This window comes from Marmota marmota, unplaced genomic scaffold (genome assembly GCF_001458135.2).
Source record: "Marmota marmota marmota unplaced genomic scaffold, marMar, whole genome shotgun sequence".
Taxonomy (NCBI): Eukaryota; Metazoa; Chordata; class Mammalia; order Rodentia; family Sciuridae; genus Marmota; species Marmota marmota.
Window position 1 is genome coordinate 18,211,378 of NW_025999990.1, and position 17,968 is coordinate 18,229,345.

General features: G+C 43.0%; 1 protein-coding gene and 1 long non-coding RNA gene across 7 annotated transcripts in view; one reads left to right on the plus strand and one right to left on the minus strand.

The window, feature by feature from the left end:
- Myo5b (myosin VB) overlaps positions 1-16,783 on the plus strand; it is a 302,556-nt gene extending 285,773 nt beyond the window's left edge. For all 6 annotated transcript variants that reach the window (XM_048806229.1, XM_048806230.1, XM_015482386.2 and 3 more), the window contains 7 exons: positions 982-1,133; positions 2,760-2,849; positions 4,971-5,121; positions 6,375-6,660; positions 7,234-7,408; positions 9,102-9,182; positions 16,431-16,783. In XM_048806229.1, coding sequence (XP_048662186.1) covers positions 982-1,133; positions 2,760-2,849; positions 4,971-5,121; positions 6,375-6,660; positions 7,234-7,408; positions 9,102-9,182; positions 16,431-16,583 — 1,088 coding nt within the window. In that variant the 3' untranslated portion in view covers positions 16,584-16,783. The remainder of the gene's footprint in view (positions 1-981; positions 1,134-2,759; positions 2,850-4,970; positions 5,122-6,374; positions 6,661-7,233; positions 7,409-9,101; positions 9,183-16,430) is intronic.
- LOC125617723 lies at positions 13,062-17,340 on the minus strand. The gene is made up of 2 exons (XR_007348815.1): positions 17,200-17,340; positions 13,062-14,009 (listed from the first exon to the last, which is right to left on the minus strand). It is a non-coding gene; the product is annotated as an uncharacterized LOC125617723 (long non-coding RNA).
- Between the last annotated feature and the right edge of the window lie 628 nt (positions 17,341-17,968).

The following is a 17,968-nucleotide window of genomic DNA, read 5'->3' on the forward strand; positions in this document are numbered from 1 at the left end:
GTAAGAGGCTGCAGTGACACTCTCGGGGCCTCAGACTCACATGTTATCACCAGATCTTTCTTCTAACTTCTTTAGATTCTTTATCAGTCACTGTTTTAAGCTTTGGTTTTTATTCTGTTTGCTCGGGAACAAAAAGCACTCTGACAGCTTTCCCCTGGATCTAGCCAGGGGGTGTTAGCAGGAAGTGGGCCAAGGGCTGAGGGAGAGTATCTGGGTAGGTGCGGAGAGACATGAGGCCCGAGGCTGGAGCAGTCCTGCCACAGCAGACCTGCATTGGGGGTGGAGATGGGCAGGGGATGTAGAATAGAGCTGCTGGCGGGGGGGAAAAGGCTGGGAGTGGGCAGAGTGGCAGTGGCCTACTGGGTTATTGGCTAGGAGGTAGCAGGGCAAGAGTTGCCAGGTAATTTATTTCCCAAACGGATGGTCCCATGGGCCAGAGGTTGCTCCAGCCTTCCCAGTCCTTGGCAGATTGGCTGTGTCTTTGGGCACATACAATTTGCCAAATTCTCCCAGGGCCAGCCTTTATATTCAGACTGTCAGAGAACCCAGTGTACCTGTAGTAACAAGTGGGGATGCAGAGGGGTTGGCATTCTCACCTAGTAAGGGAACCAGGTCCTGTCTGCAGCCTGCACCTGGCCACAGGCCCCTTCTTAACTGAAGTCCATAGCCTCTGTGTAACTCCCGGGCTGTTTTCCTTCATGTTGTAAGAGTGGGGAATTAGGAGCCTGTTTTGTTATAATGCAAACAAGGAGGAATATGGTCTTTATTTTTTAAAATAGTATTGAAAATCTGGTCTATCAGGGTTGAAAGGAATTTGCATTACCTTGGACACTTTCTCTCCTGCCCCTCTCCCAACCTCCCTCCCATGAGAGGCCTTCCTAGCTAAGCTACAAGGAAATATTGCAAACTTTTCTGTTTGAGGCCAGGATTCTCACTGCCAGTGTCCCACTTAGATCTAACTCTTGCTGTCATTGCTGTTAGACCTGAAGCCCCAGATGCTGTCGGGCACAGTGCCCTGCCTCCCCGCATACATCCTCTACATGTGCATCAGACATGCGGACTACACCAATGACGACCTCAAGGTGCACTCCTTGCTCACCTCCACCATCAATGGCATTAAGAAAGTCCTAAAGGTATGTGACCTGAACAGAAAGTCGTGGTTCACAGTGAAATGAGCAAAACCAGCGCCTCCCCATTGCTTCTCTGCCTGGGATCTGAGAAGTGCTTTCTCCCAAGCCTCCAACTGTAGTAACTGGGATGCCCAGCACTCCCCAGAGAAGGGTGCTCAGGCTCGGGAATGGCAGGAAGCCCAGAACTCCAGTGAGAGCCTCCAGGGACACCCAGTGCTTACAGATGGCTTCGCTGCTGCAGCCAAGAACAAGCCGGCCTTACCCCAGAGTGACTTCAGAGGCACATCTGGAGCCCAGGCCACCTTCACCTTCCCTAGGGGCCAGGTGCTTGCTGCTCAGGGCAGTAGAACAGACAAAGCTTCTGACATTTGTCAATTTGCAAGGTGACCCAGCCTGGGTCAGGATGGGGTTACTTACCGTGTGTTGAAGCAACTTAAGAATGTCACCTAAATATACAAGGTTCTTCAAAAAAGTGTACTGGTAGCCACTGTGTCGCTAGTCTGCAAGGAGGTGAACCTAGCCCCTAGGCAGTAGCAAGGGAGGCTTTTGAGGCCCTTAGATTTCTACCTCAAGAAGGCCTGAGTGAGCCCCAGGTATTGCTGCCCTTAGAGATTATCCTCCATTTTCCTCGACACCAAGAGCACTAAGGCCTTACTAGTTCTGGATTCACTTAGCCTGTGGTCCCTGCTCTGAGATTACCAGCCACCCATTAGCTCTGGCTCCATACCCATGGCTGCAAAGCCTTCCCTACCAGGCTCCACACTATAAGTAGTTTTAGCCACTCACAGCTCTAACCATGTCCTATCCACATGCTGATGAGGCTCAAATTTATTTGTCTCTGGCCTTGACCTCTTACAGGCTTCAGCTGGAGTCTTAGGCCAGTCTGGTTCTACCTAGGACTGACTGAAAATGTCCCTCCCTTAGGAAAGCCTTTCCTAATCAAGAACTAAATTAGCCTGCCCCAGCCCCATGGTCACTACATTCAACCTTTGTTTATTGTCATAGCTTACACCTCTCTTCTGTCTGCACTTAGATAATGGCAATGCTTACACCACAGAGCGAGCTCATGAAGGCTCTGGCTTTTGTGCAGGAACTGGGCTGTAGATGTTCATGTAATTATGAGTTCATTGCCTTTTTTTTTGTTTTGTTTTGGAGATGAAACCATAAGACATCCGACCTGTTAATAACTGGGACACCAGAGCATTTCACCAGCATGCTCCCTCGCATTCTTTGTGTTGAGTAGCTGGTAGTTCACGATCAGGGCCAGTCTGACCCCCCGCCAGGTGGGGTGGATAGACAACAGCCAGGGGCTGCTGGGGCCTGGCCTCATCTGTGTCACTTGGCTTCACATCCTTCAGCTGTAGATGGCAGCATGTTTATTGTATGGGTTCCTGAATGTACACCATGATCAGGGGGCCAGAAAGGGGTTGGGAATGCCATCCCTGGTAGTGGAGGAGCAATAAGGCAGTCTCTCAGCAGGTCTTCTCCTGTAACTGGCAGGTGCCCTGTCCAGTGTCGGGGCTGCTGGGGAATGCTGGGCAAGAGTGAGAAACATGGGAAGAGAGGCCCAAAGTGAGCATTTCACCCAATGGGAAGTACTTACTCATACCGGGGATGTCCTTTTCACAGAAGCACAATGATGACTTTGAGATGACGTCATTCTGGTTATCCAACACCTGTCGCCTCCTTCATTGTTTGAAGCAGTACAGTGGGGACGAGGTGAGTGGTACCAGAAGGTGTATCCTGCTTTGTCCACTTGGAGTTCTGAGTTGCTCTGGATCGCCTAAAAAGACAGGTATACAGTCTTTGGCACACCTTCTGATGGCAGGTATGCCTTGCCATCCCTGATAACTGAAAGTAGGAGCAGGGGAAGCCACGGGAGACTGCCTCCAGGAGGCTTCAGTGAGTCCAAGGGCCCCTTTGTCCAGTGAGTAGAATTGGTAGGGAAATGAGTTTGCTAACCCACCCATTGTCAGCCCCTGGGATTCTCCAAGAAACCCCTCATGGCCTGTCATTTCCAAAGCCGTCCTAGAAGAGCCCGTGTCAGTGAAAGCTGAAAGAAAGCTTAATTGTCTAGTGTGTCAGACTGTCTCCTAAGTCGACTGATAAGTTTGTCCATTTTAGGATAAAGATGTCCCTAAAAAATGCGGCACCCAGTCATCAGAACTACATTTATACAAACTGACCTTGAGGCCCAGCTTCATGCTCCCAACCCAGTTGGATTCCTTGGCCAGAGGCCCAATTGTCACTATCATTTTATGTTCCACCCTGGACCTCTGCGACCCAGCTTTATCTAGAACTTGCCATCCCCAACTCAAGCATCTCTCTCAAGCTGCACGGTCAGCCCTTCTAACATAAGGCACACTTTCCTCAGTCTCTCCAGTGCCAGCCCTGCCTGCTCTCAGATCCTCACAGGTCTGCCCCACTTTTCTCTTTCTCCCCCCTTTCTTCACGTATCTCACCATGCGCCCGTCCCAAGGTCAAGATGTAGCCTAATGAAAACAATGCAACTGTTATGGCGGCTGTTTCATGTTCTTTAATTGAGTTTTGAACCCTGTAGCACTTGTCCAATGAGCTACATCCCCAGTTCTTTTTTTTTTTGAGATGATGTCTTGCTTAGTTGCTGATCCTTCTGCCTTGGCCTCCCTAGTCACTGGGATTATAGGCACCAGGCCCAGTAGGACACTTTAAAGCTTTGTTCCATCTTTTGTAACAGATCAAATTTTGGTACACTTCTCTCTCTGGGGAAATAAAAGCTGTGCCATTGCAGTCAGTCTTGACTTTGGAATGTGGCTGGACTGTACTCCCCTCCTAAGCATCACAACTTCAGTTTGATCACCTGCTTTTATTAGGAAGGGAGTGAGTTAAAGGTGGGAGAAACAGCCTTCATTTCAGACAGACGCCTTCTGTTATGTAACCATGATATCCACAAGCTCTTACTGTGAGTGTGGGATGCCATTTAATATTATTTTATTAAGGATCATCACTTCACCCAAACTTGCATGTGTTCTGAGTGGAACATTATGTAAAGCCAGGAACTGTCATGGTGGCTGTTTCATGTGCTCTGTGTTCTCGGGGACAAGACTGGAACCACATAATAACCAGGTCTTTGTGGTCTAAGTAATGAGAAGGAGTGAAAGACCGCCTAAATCATTGCATCAGTCTCTCTCCTACCTGCTTTTTTTCCTATATATATTAAAAAAAACTGCTGTGTAACTTGGCACAGCACAAGAAGCTTCACTGGGGATTGTCACCCTTTTGAAAGCATACATCTTTTTACCTGCTGTTGGTTTCCCTTGACCTGAATAAAAAAGAATATTGGTCACAGGAGTGCCTTTTATATAAGCAATTCTTTGAGCTTCCATGTTATTTTTTTCTGTTAATACAGAAAGCTAAGGGGACACAGTGATGTTGTGGTAGAATCATTTCAGTGCATCTGTTAATTCTGATGCCCAGTGATAGAGTCCATATAAAATGTCTCTTTATACAGACACACAATCTACTCTGTTTTAGGCTAACCTGGATGGGGATAGCGCTAGACAAAGTAAGAAATCATGGGTCCCTCTTTGCTTGAGCTGGTGCCAATCAGGCTTTGATGCCTTGGGGCACTTTAGGGATTTAGACTAAATTACTTAAGCCTTTTTAATTACAGTGTGGCTTCTCTGTCATTTTGAGTATTTTCCCTACCTTTTAGTTCAAGGGCCACCATTGAAGCCTGATGGGGAGGTCCTGGGTGGGTAGGGTCCCCACAAATACATTGCTAAAGAAACCAGAGGCTCAGAAGTTGTACTGAGGCCAAGAGACTGCAGAATCTCAGTAATACCGACCTCTCATCTTCAGGGCTTCATGACTCAGAATACTGCGAAGCAGAATGAACATTGTCTTAAGAACTTTGACCTCACTGAATACCGTCAGGTGCTGAGCGACCTTTCCATTCAGATCTACCAGCAGCTCATTAAAATCGCTGAGGGCTTGTTGCAGCCAATGATAGGTAAGTTGGCACAGGAGGGTTCTAGCCCTCATTCCGGGCTCTGGAAGTCTCCCATCTTCAGGGAGCCCAATGTATTAGCCAGGGCCTTCCAAGAGAAGGCCTACGGAGCTGTGCACGTTGTGCCTGAGACCTGTGAAATTTTCAATGCCGTCTCATCCAAATATGCTAGCATAATGGAATGATTTTTTCCTCTCCTGTAATATGTTGTATTATTTTTCCTCAAGAAATTTCAATAGGTAATAAATATGAACTCAAAAGCATAAATGCACATACAGTAAAATAGTATCCTCTTGTCCATTTTGTATTTTTCATGAAAAAAGGAAAGCCTTGTGTGTGTTCACAGGCAAGAACACAGCAGTAAAACCTCGGGCAATAATATTTGCTGAACACTCACTTTGTTCAAAGCAGTGAGTGTACTTGGCACTGAACATGAAATCAGAATTGGAAAAATAAGAGCAGCTATGTTTTAGGTTAAAAGAAAGGAAACCCATGTACAGCACTCACTGCTGCATGAAGGCTGGGGAGGAACGTGAACCTGGGCAGGTGTGTAATACTTTCTCCGGGTTCTTATAACACTAGTAGGTTTGGGGTGAATTCCAAGTAGGACCAATCTATAAGTATGTCCCTTGGGATAAGATTTATTCCAAATCTTTCTTCTTGTCATCTTCTAAGGCACAGAGAAACTGGAGATACTACAGCATGTGGAATGATGGGAGGGTTGGTAGCACTGCTTTCGAAGTCAGTCAGTTTGGGTTCAAATCCTGGCCCTGAGTTCCTAGCCACATGACTATAAGCAAGTTATTTAAACTCTTTATGCCTGTTTCCTATCAGTGAAATGGGTACCTCATAGGTTGTTGGGTGATTAAAAGAGGGTACTGGTCATAAAGCACCATGGTTAAGAGTGTCTCAGTAACTAACCTAATGTTGATGTAGTGGCTAGGCCAGGACTGCACTCAAATTGTTCAGTTCTCATCTTGGACTTGGCGCAGGCAGTAGAGAATCAAGCTAGTGCATGTGTATCATCTTTATTCCATCAATAAATTTAAGCAAAAATTTGGTCCTTAGATATTTTATTCCACACAGAGATCAACACGTTAGAAATGCCTTGCCAAAAGTTGTAAGTTCCTGAGCATGTCAACGTTGTGCACCTCTGGATGGGATCACTGCGAAAACAGTGAGTGCTGTTGAGCAGTCCAGCATCAGAGCTTGTTTGTGAGGATCTGCAAGCTTCTCTAACCATGTTTTTCTTTCAGTTTCTGCCATGTTAGAAAATGAGAGCATTCAGGGTCTATCTGGTGTGAAGCCAATGGGCTACCGGAAGCGCTCCTCCAGCATGGCAGACGGGGATAACTCATACTGCCTGGAAGCCATCATCCGCCAGATGAATTGCTTTCACACAGTCATGTGTGACCAGGGCCTGGACCCTGAGATCATCCTGCAGGTGTTCAAACAGCTCTTCTACATGATCACCGCAGTGACTCTTAACAACCTGCTCCTACGGAAGGACGTCTGCTCATGGAGCACAGGCATGCAACTCAGGTGAGAGGCTCTCGTCCAACAAAGGGAGAGAATGGACTCCCGACACTAGCTGGAAGCAGAGCATAATGTGCTTGCCTCTAAAAATGAAGTCCTGATCTGATAGTGCTTGTCACAGCATATGATTCAAACTCAGGTTCTTTTTATTGGTTGAGGAAATTCATTACCACCAAGGTGGTAAACATTAAAGCTTAAGGACTTTTGTATAGTTGAAGACTAGATACAATGTGGCCAGGTAAGAGAAATCAGTGAGTTAGGAGGCATGAAGGCTTACAAAGACTACAAATATGCTTGTGAATGTTAAATATACATTGTTTCAATTCAATATATCTAATGCCTTCTCCTCCATTGCTTTATAAAAATTTATTTCAGTATTTCTTCTTTGGTGGCTTCTTAGTCCCCTTCATTCTTTGATTCGTTTGTTCTTCATTAAACAAACAGCTACCTTTCCAGCTTGTAACCTGTGAGGTAGTTGAGGTGAGGACGATGACACTGGTGGCAGCTATCCTCAAAACACAGGGGTGCCTTCAATCAATGAATTGGGGCTTAACCACTCACTTTTTACCTGTGGCTAAGGTATAATATAAGTGAGCTTGAAGAGTGGCTTCGGGGAAGGAACCTTCACCAGAGCGGAGCAGCTCAGACCATGGAACCTCTGATCCAAGCAGCCCAGCTCCTGCAGTTAAAGAAGAAAACCCACGAGGACGCGGAGGCCATCTGTTCTCTGTGTACCTCCCTCAGCACCCAGCAGGTAGGGTTATTCTAGCCCTCTGTCAACCCCGGTGCTTAGGGCAAGTCCCGCTTCTCAATCTGTTCTTGCCGCTGTGGGGGTGGGTATGTGTGTTTAGTGGTGTACCCCCTGCCTTAATGTAGCCAGACACTACTTTGGTCTGTGAAACAAGATGCCACAGCTGCTGTTTCCTGTAACAGCAGCTGGTTCTTCTTGCTCACTTAGAAAACGAGGTAGTAACCAGGCACATAGTGCATATCAGTAATCACAGCAGTTTGGGAAGATGACACAGAAGGATCACAAGTCTGAGAACAGCTGCAGCAATTTAGCAAGGCCCTATCTCAAAAACTAAAAAGCACTGGTGATGAAACTCAGTGGTAAAGTGGCTCTGTTCAATCCCCAGTCCAAAAAAAAAGAAAACAAGGTCTCTCCCTGCTGCAATCCCTTCTGTACTGTGAATTGAACCCACTGGCCTTGCATACGCTATACAAGCACTCTGCCACTGAGCTATGCCCCAACACTTTTTAATTTTGAGAAGGAGTATGGCTAAGTTGCCCCAGTTGGACTTGAACCTGGAATCCTCCCTGATCCTCTGGAGTAGTTGGGATCACAGATATGTGTCATTGCACCTAGACACTACTTGTTTTAAATAATGAGTTCTGAATTGTTTCTTATGTAGAAATTTTAAATTTTTCTGAACTTTTCAGCATCAAGCATCTACTCTTTCCAATTATTTCAATATGATTATGTTTTCCCTTAAGACTCCATTTATATTGGTTTAAATGAAAGTCATTAAGAATCAAGAAGTATTTAAATGTCACTTTCCTTTTCCCCCCCTTCCAAAATTGTATTTATATTGCAACTCAGTTGCAGACATACCACCTGTCTAAAAAAGACAGATCCACAGACAGCCAGACCTTGCCCTCTGTCCTGGGTATGCCTACTGGAAATGGCTACAGAGACTGGCACAAAGAAATTAGACTTTCTAAATCAAGTGCATCCCCTCCCCACAACCAACATCTAAAACAGCAAGCTCCAAACTTTGCGTTACAAAGTAAACACACCTCTCCTTACCTCCTACACTAACTACTAATAAATGAATTATTGAACTCTTAAGAACATTGTTTCCTTCTGCAAATGTACTAAAAGTTTTCCAATGTTGCCCTCTTTTAATTGTACTTTTCTTTCACAAGAACTTCTAGATTGCAGCTGGCTTTACAGCTGGGTGGGCTACTTCCACCAATCAGTAAGCAAACCAAAGATTATCTCTCTTTCAAATAAGCATAAAATCTCTTTTATACATGAATTTTTGCATTTCATTTTTCATGGGGGAGGGAGGTAGAAGGGGATTTGGGTGCCTAAACGAGGCATCTAAGGTAAGACTCCTACTATTCTTTGGAAGAAATCTTGTCCTTACTGGTAGATAAGAGGCTGAGGATTTCAGGCAACAGATTTCCGAATTCCTCATTGTCTATAAGCAACCAAGCACAGGGACGGGGTTGATGGGAATGTGGGGAATGTGGATGAGGGAAAAGTCTCAGATCTCCCAAGTGAGCCCTGAGTGTGGATTCCTACTGTAAATGTCAGTCCACCTCCTTCCATGTTATAAGTCCTGTCTAAAGATCGTGATCTTACACCAGTGTCATCTGGTCTTTAAGGTTGTCTTCTGTTCATGTAGCTCTGTGTTAATAAACTTTTGTTTTCATTCCAACAGATCGTCAAAATTTTAAACCTTTATACACCCCTGAATGAATTTGAAGAGCGAGTAACAGTGTCCTTTATACGAACAATCCAAGTAAGTTTTAAAATACTAATCAATTCTGTAAAGTTCTCATCTAAAACTGTAAAAAGAAGTGAACTTTTATGGTTTTAAAAAAAAAATAGTTATAGATGAATACCACACCTTTGTTTATTTTTATGTGGTTCTGAGAATCGAACTCAGTGCCTCACATGTGCTAGGTAAGGGCTCTACCATTGAGCTACAACCCCAGCCCTGAACTTTTAGGTTTTAACCTTTATTAATAAACTACTAGAAGACCTCCCATTCCTAGGTGTTCTGTTTAAATAAACATGAACCCTAACACCTGTGAATAACTTGTTAACTATATACACACAAGACTGAACTGTTAGTCTCTGCCACTCAGATCTTAGACTGAATCTAAGTATTTTGTTTCCCAGTAACACATCACTAAGGCACCAAATGGAATTTTCAGAGAGCAAAATATCAACTCTACTCACAAATGGAGCTAAGAAACATTCTTAAGACTTAAGAGTTTAAATGGTGTCTTTATCTCTAAGACTCATAATATTTGCCCTTAAAGAATCTGCTTGGAAAAAAATTTTAGGCAAATGATTTTTGAAATCTGCCCTGGCTTGCTTGAGTTAAGCCCCTGGTAATCTTGACTGAGCACCTGGCCTGTGTGTGTGGTGGTGACTGACAGCACAGGGATCACTCAGAACAACAGGGCATGTTTCTCCCATGATTGCACATAGGGAAGACCTTGGAGACCCCTTAGCGAGTAAAGTGATGCCAACATGAAAAAAGGATTTAAAAAAAAAAAAAAAAGGCAGTAGGAAAATTGATCAGAGGAGGAATCGGGGAGGAAGTTGAAGAACCTTGAGAAAGCATAGGCTTTTTGTAGAAGAAGCTTTCCTCTGAAACACTCAGGATTTTATTCAGAGCCTCTTCTATGTTTCATTGTAGAGATCGGGAGATTTAGAAAGATCACCTTGTGTCTGAAAAGTTTTGTGGCAAAGAATACATGAACTTTAGCCGGGTGTCTAAGTAGAGGATAGAGGCCAAAGGTCAAGGAAGCGATGCCGAGTCAGACTGAAGGTTGGCTGTTTTCTTACGGGCAACGGAGAAATCACGGGATTATTAAAGATACAGCCTACAGAGGAAAACAGGCCCTCGTGCCAACGCCTGCCATGCCAGGGCAGGGGAGGTGCCAATGGAAAGGATCCAGTTAGGGTAGCACATAGCCAGCTGCAGAAAGGGGAGCCAGAGTCCGATGACAGAAGGAAGCCTGAGATCCCAGCCCTCACTGCTGGTTTTTATGGAGGGGTGGTAAATGACCCAAGCAAAAGTACAAGTTTAGAAAGTCTCCCTTGTACATCTGAGATACACAGACCAGCAGAAGAAGTATAACTGTTTATAACTGATTATAAACTGGCAATAGCACTGTTTACAAGAAGGGAATTCAGGCCAAAGGTCAAAAAATATATGGTAAGTCAGACTGCAGGTTTAATGAATAAAGGACATAGAAAACATGTCATGGAGGTCAAGTGTCTGTAAATATGACTAAATACACTGACCAGAAGATCCTGCATCTTACTCAGGATTTTTATCCAAAAAAATTTTTTTTTTTGCCAGCTCTAGTTTTATGCTTTGCTTCTACCTATAAGTGTTCAGAGGAAACAGTCCCACACTTGAACTATTTACCATAAGTTCAAGTTCTTTATTAAAGAAAGCTATTGGTTGAGTGCTAAATGCAGAATGTACTGACCTTTAAAAACAATTTGAACGTATAAATGTACTGAAACATCACGTGCTACCCCACAAACACATACAACGTTTACATGTCAGTTAAAGTAATTTAAAATTTTTTAATTTAAATTTGAGAGGGATGTTAAACTCACCAAAGGATCTACAAGAGGATTTCATGAGCAGATTTGCCTTGAGAATTTTTTTTTTTAAAGAGAGAGAATCTTAATATTTATTTTTTAGTTTTCGGTGGACACAACATCTTTGTTTGTATGTGGTGCTGAGGATCGAACCCGGGCCGCACGCATGCCAGGCGAGCACACTACCACTTGAGCCACATCCCCAGCCCAAGAGAATTTTAATTAATTAAATGTATACATGCTCTTTGCAGTTAAATTGTAATATATGAAATAATTAACTTTTGTCTCATTTTATACTCTAAATGCTTAACAATTTTTCAAGTCCTTTAAATAGTAAAGACTATTGATATATTTCTAATAGAGAAATAAGATGAGCATAAAGACTGTAAGAATTATTATTTTTCAAAGCTTCCTTGTCGCGACTTCTTGCCCGCAAGGAAGACGCAACACTCAGGAATCTTCTTTCAGCAGTTTATTTCAGGCCCTTGATAGTTCTTCTTCTCCCTCTCGGATGCCCCTCCCAGCCTTAATAAAGCATCTCAAGCCCCAATGCAAAGCAGCCACGTGGAGCTTTCTCATAGGGTGATGAAAAGTCATGCGCCAACTCTCCCAAATAAGGAGTTGTTTGTCACAGACCACAGCGGAGCCAGCGCCATCTTGTAATGGCGACCATAATTTGCATAAACGGCAGAAGCGGCTCACCACACTTCCTGCCACATTTTCACATGCTGTGTGATAGGTTTGTAATAATGGATGCAGCAGAGCTCAGAGTGGGCTGAGTGTGAGAAACCGCTGATCCCAGGAGAGATCAGTCTGCCAGGCCCCACCAGAGCTATCATTTATGAACTTGAATCAGGCTTGTAGCTCATTCCTCCCTGAATATCCTTCTCTCTTAAACTTATTTCCAACTGTTTTTTCAAACTGTTAAAATTGCCTTAAAATTTTAGCCCATTTTTTAAGATGCCAGACGCCTTGGTATTTTGTGATTGAGACCTGGGGACATCAGGAGCACTTTCCATTCACACTCTCCAGGCAACTGAAAACGATGTAATCAATTGAGGTGCTGCTGCCACTGTTTAGCCATCTCACAATCCTATGTCAAACTGGTTTTCTTCTGCAAGCCAGTTTCCCAGTACCTTCCAAATGTGCCCACATATTTACTGACCTCGGCCCCTGTTTCAAGGCTTAAGAAAAATAGAGGTGCTGTTAGAGTGAGGCCAGCCGGAACACCCAACTTCTGGAGGAGTTGAGCAGATGAGTGCTCATCGTCTTCCCACTGCTAAAAATTGAGAAATGATGAAATCTCCAGAAAGTCACAGCATATCAAAATGTTGTCACTATTTGAAGCAATAAAGTTGCCTTGTCTCAAAGAGGAAAAAACACTTCATATCTCAAGCTAGTGTGGAATGACCTGTGTTTTCACAAAATCAAGATGATGGATTTTCCTCTTAGCAATACTTCCACAGTTGAGTGGCCTTTGCAAGAGCTCAGCTCCTCCCTGCAGTCTGAGGTTCTGAGGTTGGTTGTGAATGCACAGGCAAGTACAGGGAGGTGTGTCCAGTTAATAACAAGCGGCACTTACCACGAGCTAGCAGCTGCACCCAGCATTTTACATGCGTTCACGCTTGATCTTCATAGTCTTATGAGAAGGGTGCTCTCCCCATCCCTCCACCTTTTGTTTCTGTTTTTTGTTATGTTTTAGCTTTGTGTCGCTGTGACAAAATGCTGGAAGTAATTATCTTAGAAGGAGGAAAGATTTATTTTGACTCAGTGTCCAGAGGTTCCATCCCTGGACACTTGGCCCTATTCTTTAGGCCATAGTACATCATAACAGGAACATGTGACAGGCCTATTTGCATCATGGAGGCCAGGAAGCAAAAGACACAGGAAGGGGCTAGTGTTCCAAATATCCCCTCCGAGACATGTCCCTGAAGACCTGACTTCCTCCCAATGGGCCCTGCCTCCTGGAGATGCCACCACCCTCAACAGTACCAAGGCTGGGGGCCAGCCCTTTAATGCATGTGCTTGTGGATGACATTCCAGATCCAAATTATGGCAATGTGGTACCATTTTAGTCATTTCTACATGTACAATTTGGTGGCAGTAAGTACATTGACAATGTTAGGGAACCATCAACACTATTTGCAGAATCAGTCCATCATCCTGAATAGGAATACCCATTTGAGCAGTGACATCTATTCATCTATTTCCCTTCCCCCAGCCTCTGGGAACCTCTCTTCTCTCTGAATTTGTCTAGTCTAGATGTTTCATTAAGGAGACACGTAATTTGTCCTTTTGTATCTGGTTTTTTAATAACGTTTTCACGACTTTGGTATCAGATCATTACTGGCTTCATAAAATGAGTTAGGAAGTGCTGCTTTTGTCTTCCAAAACAATTTTTCTTTTGGAAAAATTTGAGAGGAATTAGCATTAATTCTTTAAATGTTTGGTAGAATAACCATTGAAGCTCTCTGAACCTGGCCTTTTCTTGTTGAGAGGCATTTCATTACTAATTCAATCTTCTTGTTTTATACATATTCAGATTTTCTATTAATTTAAAAAAAAATTTAGTTACATATGGACAGAAAGCCTTTATTTTATTTTATATGGTGCTAAGAATCGAGCCCAGTGCCTCACACGTGATAGGCAAGTGCTCTGCCACTGAGCTACAGGTCCAGCCCTTAAGTGAGTTTTGATAGTTTGTGCTACCAGGATTTTATCCATTTCATCTAGATTATCCAATTTGTTAGTATAAAACTGATTTTAGCATTCTCTTAACCCTTTTTATTTCTGTAAATTTGATAGTAACATCCTCACATCTGTTTCTGATTTTGGTTAATTCTGAATTCACTCTTTTTTTCTTAGTTTAGCTGAAGACTTATCAATCTTATTGAACCAACTTTTATTTAATTTTTTGTTATATTCTTCTATTCTCCATTTATCTCCATTGTAATTTTTATTTCCTTTGTGTTGCCTGTCTTGAGTTTAGTTTGCTCTTCTTTTTCAGTTATGATTTACATGAACCATGAGCTATTTGAGATTGTTAATTTCAACATCTTGGTGGATTTTCCAGTTTCCCTTTATTTCTAGTCTTATTCCATTGTAACCAGAAATGGTTATGACTTCAGTCTGAAGTTTAATAAGATTGTTTTGTATAATCTATGGTCTGTCCTGGAGAATGTTCCACCTACATCAAGAATGTGTTTCTGGGGCTGGGGTTGTGGCTCAGTGGTAGAGCACTTGTGTCCATCTACAACTAAAAATATTACCCCAAAAAGGTTTCTGTTCTTGAGTGTTCTGTATGTGTGTTAGGTCTGAAGGGCTTGTCATGTCATTCATGGTCCTCTATCAATTTTCAGTTTTATTCCATCTGTTATTGAAAGTGAGGTGTTGAAGTCTCCAGCAAGCATTGGAGAACCATTTCTTCCTGCAGTTCTGTCAGTTTTGGGTTCATATAATTTAGGGCTTTGTTGCTAGGTATATATGTGCTTATAATTGTTCTTGATGGATTGAACCTTTTTCTGATATATAATGTCCTTCCTTGTCTCTAGAAACAACTTAATTCCAGGTGTGGTGGCACAGCCTGTAATCCCAGCAACTCAGAAGGCTGAAGGGAGGCCAACTTTGACAACTTGGCCGGACCCTGTCTCAAAAAATAAAAGAGCTAAAAAAATAAATAAATAGCTGGGAATGTAGCTCAGTAGTAGAGCATCCCTGGGTTCAATCTCCAGTTCCAAGAGAGGGGAAAGGAAGAAAAGAAAAAATAATGTCTGCTTCATTCTTGAAGGACACTTGTATCAGATATAAAATTCTCAGCTGACGTGTTTTTCCTTCAGACATTTTCACCCCACTGTCTCCTAACCTCCATGGCTTCTGATCTTATTTTGAGGATACCTTCTGACAAGTTATTTCCCTTGCTGTCAAGATTCCTTGTCTTTGGGTTTTGACAATTTGTAATATTTCTCACTATATATCTCTTTGAGTTTATTCAAGGTGGGATTCAAGTTTCTTGATTGTGGCATAAATATGTCTTTCATCAGATTCAGGATGTTTTGGGGCATTATTCAAATATTTTTCTGCCCTCTTTTCTCTCTTTCCTGGGACTTCTAAAATATGTATGCTGGTATATTGGTACCTGGTTGCTCAGGTTCTATTCATTTTAACACATTGTTTTTTCTTCCTCTTAGACTGGATTGTTTCAGGTGTCTATCTTCAAGTTTATTGATCCTTTCTTCAGCCTGCTTAAGTCCACTGTTGAAAGCTTCTGTGAATTTTTCATTTCAATTATACTTTTCTTAAAATGTCTGGCTTCAAATAGGAGGAAAAGCGAAGAGGATCTGACCTTTTAAATACTCCATTTGATACTGCCAGGTCATTGATAGCAAAAATGATAGTGATTTTAGCCACTGCATCCCAAGAGATGCCTGAACTGGGCCAGGTGTGGTGGCACACACCTGTAATCCCAGCAGCTCAGGAGGCTGAGGCAGGAGGATTGCTAGTTCAAAGCCAGACTCGGCAACTTAGCAAGGCCCTATGCAACTGTGAGACTCTGTCTCAAATTTTTACAAGGGCTGGCAAGGTGGCTCGGTGGTTAAGCACCCCTGGGTTCAATCCCAAGTACCAAAAGAAGTGGGGGATGGGGGGAAGGCCTTAAACCAAGGCAGGCTTCTGTCTGGGATGCCCCCAGACCAACCAAAGTGCACAGAATCTCAAATTTTTGGAGGACCAGGTCCCATTGCTTTTCCTGGAACCAAGCAGCTCTAGAAATGCAGTTGTCTGTCCCCACAGCTGCCCTGGGGCTGAGGAATGGGGCATGGTAGCCAGTTCCACACGCTGCTCACAGCAAAGATCGGCCTCTCCTTCAGTCAGACCCTCTCCCAGTTAAAATAAGTGTCCAGGCAGGTTCCAGAGTTGTGAAATAGCTGATAACAACCACTCCTTCCAACTGCATAGTTGCCCTAGTGGAGGGACCAAACCCTAGACTTCCTCTTCTGCCAGTTTATGTCCTGTTGTTCTTCCCTGTTCCAGGACACTGGAAGAGAAAGGTTCATAAATTTGCCCAGGGTGGTACAAGTGCTCAAGATGTCTGCTTCTAGAACCTATGCCTGCCACCACTTTACTCCAGTGCCTCTGTACATGATTTGTACCTGAGATCTATCTTTACCTGCTCCTCCTTTTTTCTTTTAATTAAGCTTTCTCCCTTCTAGAGAATTATCTGATTGACAGGCTTAAACCAGAGCTTCTCCCTGCACCACTCAATATCTTGGGTACAGGGAGACCGCATTCTCCTGGTCCTGACAGCTTTATTAATAAGTGCAGAAATATTCCCATGCTATATACCAGCTCGCTTTTGTGAATCCACTTAAATTGGCTATTTCAAATGTAGTAAGTTTTTATGTGGCCTTGTTCTTCCCCGTAGGCACAACTACAAGAGCGGAATGACCCTCAGCAACTGTTGTTAGACTCCAAACACATGTTTCCTGTTTTGTTTCCATTTAATCCATCTTCCCTGACGATGGACTCAATCCACATCCCCGCGTGTCTCAGCCTGGAGTTCCTCAGTGAAGTCTGAAGATGTGCGTTTCCCACATCAGCTTGCTTCCCAGTGAGAGCAAGAAGGAAACGTGTGCAGTGAAGTGACCCTGCGCATCTGTGGAATCTGGTAAAAATGGATCAAATCAGAGATGGAGAGCCTGTGGAAAGTGCGAACTAAGACACACCTCTCTCATTATTTTGGGTACATACTGCTCAGAATAAAAACACCTGAAATAAGAAAGTTTTTTTTTTAAAGGTTTGATTTCAGTCTTAAAAAAAAACAAAAAAACACAAACACTCACACAATAATCTACAACCACCAAGCAGTCCCTGCGGCCATCTAAAAGGTACCTGTTCTATAAAGTGGAAGTGGCCCAGCTCTGATCTTTGTTAACTGAAGAATGTCTAAATTAAGATATTAAAAATATATAACAAATTTCCTGCAGAGGACTTACCCTTATTTGTAACCCTGAAAATGGCATCTACTGACATCCTGAGGTTGACAAACCACAGGAGTGGGTGAGCTTGTGGTGAGATGTTTTGAAAACAAAAATAATGGGCCTGGGCCTCTGAGAAGCTGAATCAGACAGTGGTACAAGTGACCTCCAGATAAAGTATTTTGCATATTAGTTTCTGAAGCAAAATTAATAGACCCAGTCTCTAATATGCTCAGGGCCTTTGGGTAGTCCTGGGTTTTTAAAGAGTTAGGCTGAAAATACTGTCCCAGGTATCAAATGTGAGAAAGATGGAAAAATATTAAGATGCTAGTCTGCACTCACCAACAAAACTTCCACCACAAAAAAAATGTATATAAGCTAACTATTAGAGAATAACAATTCTTGCTTTATTAACAGATGTAAAAAGTCAGTGTGAAAACTTAATCTCATAATGCCATAAACCTCCAATAAGAACATCATATAATTTGCTACTAATCCCAGACACCCAAGAAAGGAAGGAAAATAGACTGCAGTTTGAGAACTCTGAGAACTTTAAGAAATAATACACGATCATTAAGTTATTTTCCAAAGACTTGTGGTTTTTGTTTTATTGGGATTTGGGATTGCCTTGGTTTTGTTTTTTGAAAGAATAACATGGCTTAAGCCAACTTCTTAAGCCTATTTTCAACATTTTTCATATTTACCACACAAAAATCATTGTAAATATCTCTGCTGTGAAATAAAGATTTAGCAAGAGTATTCAGTAGTATCACATAATAGATTTAAAGTCCGCTGTTAGGATTTTTTGTTTTGTTTTTGAGGGTTTGGGGTTCTTTGGGACTCTCCAAAAGATTTCTCTACATGTTGGAAGTAGAACACCCTCCACCCCATCTTGTACTCAGCCACCCAACTTAGAAGGCTCTTGGGAGCACAGCACACCCTCAGCACAAAACGGTCCTCTGTCCTGTGCTGGTGGAACTCGGTG